Consider the following 7,466-nt stretch of genomic DNA (forward strand, 5'->3'; position numbering starts at 1 on the left):
ATGAATTTTCCTGAAAATATCTTTTGAAAATGAATTGTTCTTCTTTTTTTTTTTAAAAAAGGGAATTAAAAAAAAAAAATTCCCTTGTAAAAATAGTTCTGAATCAATCTGAATAAATAAAATAAAATAATTTAAAAAAATTAAATTAAATTAAATTAAAATAAAGTAAAGTAAAGTAAAGTAAAATAAAGTAAAGTAAAATAAAATATAATAAAATAAAATAAAATAAAATTGAATAAGATCAAATAAAATAAAATAAAATAAAATAGATAAATAAATAAGTAAATAAATCTCAACTTTCCAAAAAGGTACACACTTTCCCAAAATCACAACAATTCACAACCCAAATCTGCTTTTACTTTTCCAAAAAAGTCCTCTTTCCAAAATGTCCTCAATTAAAAAATAAGAACATTTAAAAACCCTAAAGTGAAATAAATAATGATATAATATTTAAAAATAAAATCTTTTTTTTTTTAAATCTTAACTTTCAAAAAATGTCCTCACTTTCCAAAATGTCCTAAATTAAAAATAAAACATTATAAAAACACCAAAATAAAAATAAATTATAATCAAATATATATTTTCTAAATCTTAAACGTAACACACCCACATTGCAAGAATACCTTCATTTCCCAAAATGTCCTGAACTTTCCAAAAATATATATATATTTGTTTTAAATTAATTGTCCTGAATTGTAAAAAAAAAGTATTAAGTCACACTTTCCCGAAATCAGAAAAAAACACAATCTGCCTTTACTTTTCCAAAAAACTCCATGTGTCCTTACTATCTAAAATGTCCTAATTTAAAAAAAAAACATTAAAAAACTAAAATAACATAAATAATAATGATAAAAAAATATTAATCTAAATTTTCAAAAAAACTTCCTCACTTTCCAAAATGTCCTAAATTTAAAAGAATATATAGTAAAAAAACAAAAATAAAATTCATAGTAATAAAATATTTTCTTTAAAAAAAATAAAACATTTCAAAACATGTCCTCTTTCCAAAATGTCATGAATTAATAAAAAAAACATAAAACCCCCCAAAATAAATATAAACAATGATATAATATATTTTAAAAAAAATATTAAGTTTCAAAAAATGCCCTCACTGTCCTAAAAGGACCTCACCTTCCAAAATGTCCTAAATAAAAAAAACAACATTAAAAAACACCAAAATAAAATGTATTTTATATTTGGCGTTTTTTAATGTTATATATATATATATTATATATATAATATATATATAACATATATATATATGTTATATATAATAATAATAATAATAATAATAATAATAATAATAATAATAATAATAATAATATCAAAAAGTGTCTTCACTTTCCAAAATGTCCTAAATAAAAAACATTTAAAAAAACACACATAAATAAGATAAATAACAATAAAATATGAATTTAAATAAATGTCCTCACTGTCTGTTAAAATTTTTTTAAAAACTTAAAACATTTCAAAACATGTCCACTTTCCAAAATGTCATGAATTAAAAAACATAAAACCCCCAAAATAAATATAAACAATGATATAATATATATTTTTATATATATAATAATAATAATAATAATAATAATAATAATAATAATAATAATAATAATAATAACAATAATAATATATCAAAAAGTGTCCTCACTTTCCAAAATGTCCTAAATAAAAAAACATTAAAAAAAACACACACATAAATAAGATAAATAACAATAAAATATTTTTAAAAAATCTTAATTTAAATAAATGTCCTCACTGTCTGTTGGGGCCATTTTTGCATTATGAGCATTAAATGTGACAGTATAAGAAGTGTGTCCACTTGTGGTGATTCCCCTTTAGCCCAGTAGATGGTATGTGGAGTATTGTACATACTGCAGGTGCATCAGCAGAGCAGTAGGTATTATGTGGAGTACATACTGCAGGTGCATCAGCAGAGCAGTAGGTATTATGTGGAGTACATACTGCAGGTGCATCAGCAGAGCAGTGGGCAGAAATGGAGCAAACATTATTACATTTTTTATTTTATTTTTCCTCACTCTCTCTCAAGGTCTAAAGGTCCAGTTGGTCCTCACAGAGATAGAAGTATAGTAGAACACACACACAGTCAGAGGAGGTGTGTCCTCTCTGTTATCAGGAAAACGAAAGTGAAACCAGATTTCTCTGGTGCTGACTTTCCTGCTGATCCACTGAGCGAAAACAACTGCTGTGACTTCTGAACAGGTGAGCTTTGGTCTTGTTACCTGTTCTTGATGAGTTTGTATTATAGTATACTTTTATTATCAGTGTTAAATCTAGTGTGAAGAGTATAAAGTAGAGGCTCAGTCACTGTAAGAGCACAGAGATAAAGTGAAAGTATACGAGGGGGTAACACAATATGTGCTGCTATTAACAGTATGGAAATAAACAGACAGTTTAAGAAAAAAAGTAAGAAAAAAAATAATGTTTTGAGATTATTTTTCATATTTAATGTGAAATGCAGAGAGGTCTAACTGTAACTTCAGAGCCTGATCACTGCTAAATGTAAAATAAATATAACAAATAATCCAGTCCATGTTTTCTCCTTTGCCTTCACAAGTGTGACTGCAGGTTCAGCAGGTTCAGCAGGTTCTCATGTACTGAACATTAATGGGAGGAAAATTACTGTACATGTATGTGTGTGCTTTCCAATACCTCCAATACCTGCCACCTCAAGGTCAAAGTGTCAGCTGTCAGATATGTATGGGACAGATTAAGGAAGCAAACACAGGACTATTACTCAGGGGAGACCGGCGTTACAAGCGTATTTATTTTAAGCCAAACTATGTTGTTTTTTCCAACCCTAACTAAATATGACGAGTAGGAATGAGATCACGTTGGAACTATATAAGTTTAAGTTCAACTAGTAATTATGACGAGAGCACAGGAGGGAGTCAGGGTGTCGTTGTTTCAGAGCAACTAAGTCCACACATGCAGGGAGGAGGCCGAGCTGGATGGATTGGACTTTAACACGGGAGAGAGCGACAACCAAAGATCAACTTAGTTTCTTCAGCGTGACCACAAAGGTCCTCTAACCTTAACAAAGCAGTAACTTTAAAGGGACTATTTGTAACTTGCAGAAATGCTTGTGGCCGTTAAGTCAACGAAAGTCAGCGTCGGGCTCGCGCTTGCTCGCTCTACATAGACAGGAACGAGCATTGCTCAAAACAGTGAGGAGACACACGTCAGCTAAAAGCACAATATCACTCTATATTTCAGCTGCTTGGCAGTAATGTTAGCTGACCAGACGAAGGTCTCTCCATGAATCAATGCTGATCCTAGTGTCGGCTTTTCCTGCCTCAGCTGAAGCAGAAAGAGAAACGTTATCGCCTCCCGACTGCACCCGGAGGGAGACGCTGGAGTTTTGGTCGGAGCTGAAGCAGCGGGGCTCCGCAGCGAGTGACGTTATCGCCTCACAACCGCGGCCGGAGGGAACAGGGGAGACGCCGGAGTTTTGGTCAGAGAAGATAACGTTTCTTTCTGCGGAGCTCCTTCACTTCACAAGACACGGGAAACCTCTGTTGGTCTGGAGGAGCTGCAGCAGTTATTTCTGCACAAACGTCTACTGTACATTCACTAGATATTCTCAGAGCTACTAACTCTTCTGCAGTGTGGAGTGAGCACGCGGTGTCTGAGTGAAGGCGAGCAGGCAGAGGAGACGAGACTTCAGCCACACGCGAGCGCGCATATGGGAGCGCGCATGTGTCCCGACCCGGTACATTTATACGCTTAAAAAGTTACAAACAGTCCCTTTAACCCCGAACCATCATGTTTCCCTTACGATACCAGTACCAATACCAGTATACTTTTATAAACTAAAACGGTTTGTCCATCCGCCTGTCCGTTCACGTGTCACACTTTCGTTTCCGGAACAGAAATGGAAAACTATTTAACTTAGGAACTTCACATTTGTTGTGATGGTTGACAGTGGGGTCTAGTTGGGCCTTTTGGGGTTAGAAGTCCAGGGTGCCCTAAATATTTTTGAAATTTTGGCCACAAACTGTGATTTCTTCGACTTCAATTTCGTTTCCGAAGTCGAACTCGTTCCAAAAGGTTATTTAAAATGTATTATTCTTACACTTAAAGTATACTTAAAAGTATACTTTTATAAACTAAAAATGTAGTCCCAAGAAGTATTAAAGCAGTATGCTTATAAGTATACCACTAGTACATTGATATTAGTATACTTACTACATAAAGCAGAGGTCAGCAACCTGCGTCTCTTCAGCTCCTCTCCAGTGGCTCCCTGTGGAGTTTAAAAAATGGAAATGAATAACTGTTTTTTGTTTACATTTTCATTTTTTATTTATCATTGTTGTAGGTCTATGGTACGGAGTATTAGGGCCACATTGAGGAAAAAAAATAAATCTGAGATTTCGAAAATAAAGTCATAATGTTCTAGTAATTTTACGTGTTGTTTTCTTTTTTTTCTCGTAAAGTTATGACTTTATTCTCGTAATATTCTGACATTATTCTGTAAATCTCAGATGTTTTACATTGTCTCTTTGGCCTTCACTGCATTAGACTTATATACTATATACTTAGACTATAAACTGTGTTACCTTCATCATGATGCTCAAATGTTTTGCGGCTCCGGACTGATTTTCTTTTCTTTTTTTTTTACCTAAAATGGCTCTTTTGATAGTAAAGGTTTCTGACCCCTGATATAAAGTATACTTGGGAAATATATACTTATATTACTTACATAAAATAAACTTGTATACTGCTTTTTGGTAAGGGATGTCAGGGCCTTTGAACAAACTACATGTTGTCTTGTGAAAGCGCCGTTACTCGTGTTTAACAATCAGGGTGTGTTTGGTTTTGTACCCTGTTATCAGGAGCCACACTGCTCGAGATAGACTACCAGAGGGTCAAGTAGAGTACTAGGTGGGTAGATGTCTGAGTATGTGAAGCATTTCCAGTAAATGAATGGTGGGTAGTTCAGCTTGCTGTAAACTTTGTAAGAATCCTAGCAGTGATTGTACAGTTAAGAAGCACCAACTCTTAGTTTAGTGAGTATTGATTTGATCCTTCTCCTCTTTCCTTTCTCCTCCAGATATGGCCTCAGCCAACATTTCCCGTACCGAGGAGCAATTCTTGTGTCCAATCTGTCGGGAAGTTTTCACCGATCCCGTGTCCACTCCCTGCGGACACAACTACTGCAAGAGCTGCATCACAGGCTACTGCGCCACTAGTGACTTCAGCCACTGTCCGCTGTGCATGGAGACGTTCCCCAGAGCCACCGGGCTGCAAGTCAACACCGCCTTCAGAGACATGGTGGAGCATTTCAAGAGGACGAGGCCCGGGGAGGTGCCCTGTGACCTCTGCCATGGGATGAAGCGTAAGAAGGCTCTGAAATCGTGCCTGGTTTGTTTGGTCTCTTACTGCGACGCTCACCTGGCGCCACATCACACGGTCAACGCCTTAAAGAGGCACGATCTGGTCGACCCCGTGGAGAACCTGGAGGACAGGGTGTGCAAGACACACAACAAGGTGATGGAGTTCTTCTGCAGGAAAGACCAGAGCTGCGTTTGCTTCTTGTGCTTGAAGGACGACCACGTGATGCACAATACCGTCTCTTTAGAGGAAGAGGGTGAGGAGAGGAAGACTACGCTGAAATGTACGAAAAGGCAAGTCGAGCACGACCTGAGCAAGAAGTGCCACCTGGCTCTGAGGATTCAGAACTCAATGGTGCAAGGTCGGCAGGAAGTCGAGGAGACGAAGGTGGAAACCGTCAAGGCCTTCACCGCTCTGGTGGCCTCGATTAAGAAAAAGAAGGTGAAGCTGATGCAGCTGTTGGAGGAGAAGCAGAAAGCGGCGGAGCAGAAGGCCGAAGCACTCGTCAGACAGCTGTGGCTGGAGGTCGCAGAGGACCGTCGCATGAGTACCAAGCTGGAAGAGCTCTCAAAGACAGAGGACTACTTCAAACTCCTCCTCCCCTCCATCCCCTCCCCTTCAAACACGAGCTTCACAGAGCCCAGACGTCTCCTGCAGGTGGAGACGGTGAGGAGCGCAGTGGCCAAGATGGAGGAGACGCTCAACGAACAGATGGAGAACATTATCAAAGAGGTGGATGAAGAGGAGACTGTTGAGGAACCGGTGTTTGACGATGAGCTCGGGAAAATCCAGGAGAAGTATGCCGTAAGTGTGACTCTGGATCCCGACACAGCACACCCGTCCCTTATCGTCTCCGAGGACAGGAAACAAGTGAGGGACGGAGGCACAAAGAGGAACGTCCTCGACAACCCCGCAAGGTTTTACTCTTTCCATTACGTCCTCGGAGATAAGGGGTTCTCCTCCGGCAGGTTCTACTACGAAGTAACGCTCACGGGGCAGACGGGATGGGAAGTCGGAGTGGCGAGAGAGTCCATCAGCAAGAAGAGTGATCATTTGTCCCTCAGCCCTGAAAACGGATGCTGGACTTTGGGCTTGTATTGGGGGCGTTGCCAGGCCAACACAAACCCTCCTGTCCCACTGTCCTTGTGTAAAGAGCTCCAGAAGGTCGGGGTGTTTGTGGATTATGAAGGAGGGCTGGTCTCTTTCTACGACGTGGATACCAGGGCTCAGATCTACGCCTTTACAGGATGTGTCTTTACAGCGCCGGCACCGTTTCTGAGTAATCTGTGGTCGCTCGCTGTTCGCACCGCAGCAAACACCAGGATCTACCCGTTAATCCGACCCAGCGCCGAGGAGGGCAGTGCTCCTCTACAGATCACTCCTGTCACATGCACTAAAGGAAAGCAGTGATCTGAGTTTGTTAAAGTCAAGCTCACGTTCACACAAGTGTTAGCTGGGTGGTCCTCCTGTGATCAGGCCATTAAATAGGCGTTATCAGTCGCTATAAGCACCATAGATGTGTATCGTTCTATCTTATCTCATCTTATCTTGGGCTCGGGTTTCATACACTTTCTTTAATATGTAAAAAGCATCCTATCAGATAGGGCAGTGGTTCTCAAATTATGGTACACGTACCACTGGTGGTACGCGGAGGAATCTCTGGCTGTCGATTCCTCAGTATTGATGCTTTCCCACAATTAAGCTGCACAATGACGCATACGCACGCTGTATCAGTTTGTTTCGGGACCGGAGCAAAAAAAAGCGCTCAACAGCATGTGCTACTACTAAACCTGAGGGGACGCACCCTATTTTTCCCTGATAAAAAGACACTGTGAACAACAAATCTGTGTTTAAATCAGCAGGAGGAGAGTTAGTAACGTTAGCTGTTAGCAGCCGTTAGCAGCACAGTCCTGACTGTACCGGAGATACGAACGTTAACGGAGGTGCCATTAAGTTATTGTTATGAGGTGTTCAAAGTTGGCTCAGGAAAAAGGACTATTGGGCGAAGGTAAATTACAACGTTATCATGATGTGTTCAAATGTAATCTCGTAAAATTTAGTTTTTGGTGAGAAACTTGAATAAATCCAGTTGTTTGACGGAGATGTTTTCACAG

General features: G+C 38.9%; 1 protein-coding gene across 2 annotated transcripts; it reads left to right on the forward strand.

The window, feature by feature from the left end:
* The first annotated feature begins 1,960 nt into the window (after window positions 1-1,960).
* On the forward strand, window positions 1,961-7,466 carry LOC119490912 (E3 ubiquitin-protein ligase TRIM39-like). Of its 2 annotated transcripts, none has more exons than XM_037774453.1 (2): window positions 1,961-2,220; window positions 5,072-7,466. In XM_037774453.1, the coding sequence occupies exon 2, from the start codon at window positions 5,074-5,076 to the stop codon at window positions 6,760-6,762; it is 1,689 nt and encodes a 562-aa protein (XP_037630381.1). In that variant the 5' UTR covers window positions 1,961-2,220; window positions 5,072-5,073; the 3' UTR covers window positions 6,763-7,466. The 2 variants fall into 2 exon arrangements, with proteins under 2 accessions (XP_037630381.1, XP_037630382.1); XM_037774454.1 differs by lacking the exon at window positions 1,961-2,220 and adding an exon at window positions 4,641-4,902.

The sequence above is a fragment of the Sebastes umbrosus genome, chromosome 7, assembly GCF_015220745.1.
Source record: "Sebastes umbrosus isolate fSebUmb1 chromosome 7, fSebUmb1.pri, whole genome shotgun sequence".
Lineage (NCBI taxonomy): Eukaryota > Metazoa > Chordata > Actinopteri > Perciformes > Sebastidae > Sebastes > Sebastes umbrosus.

Bases quoted from the DNA above. Each gene is read 5' to 3' on its own strand.
- LOC119490912 (XM_037774453.1), top strand. From the start codon at position 5,074: ATGGCCTCAGCCAACATTTCCCGTACCGAGGAGCAATTCTTGTGTCCA.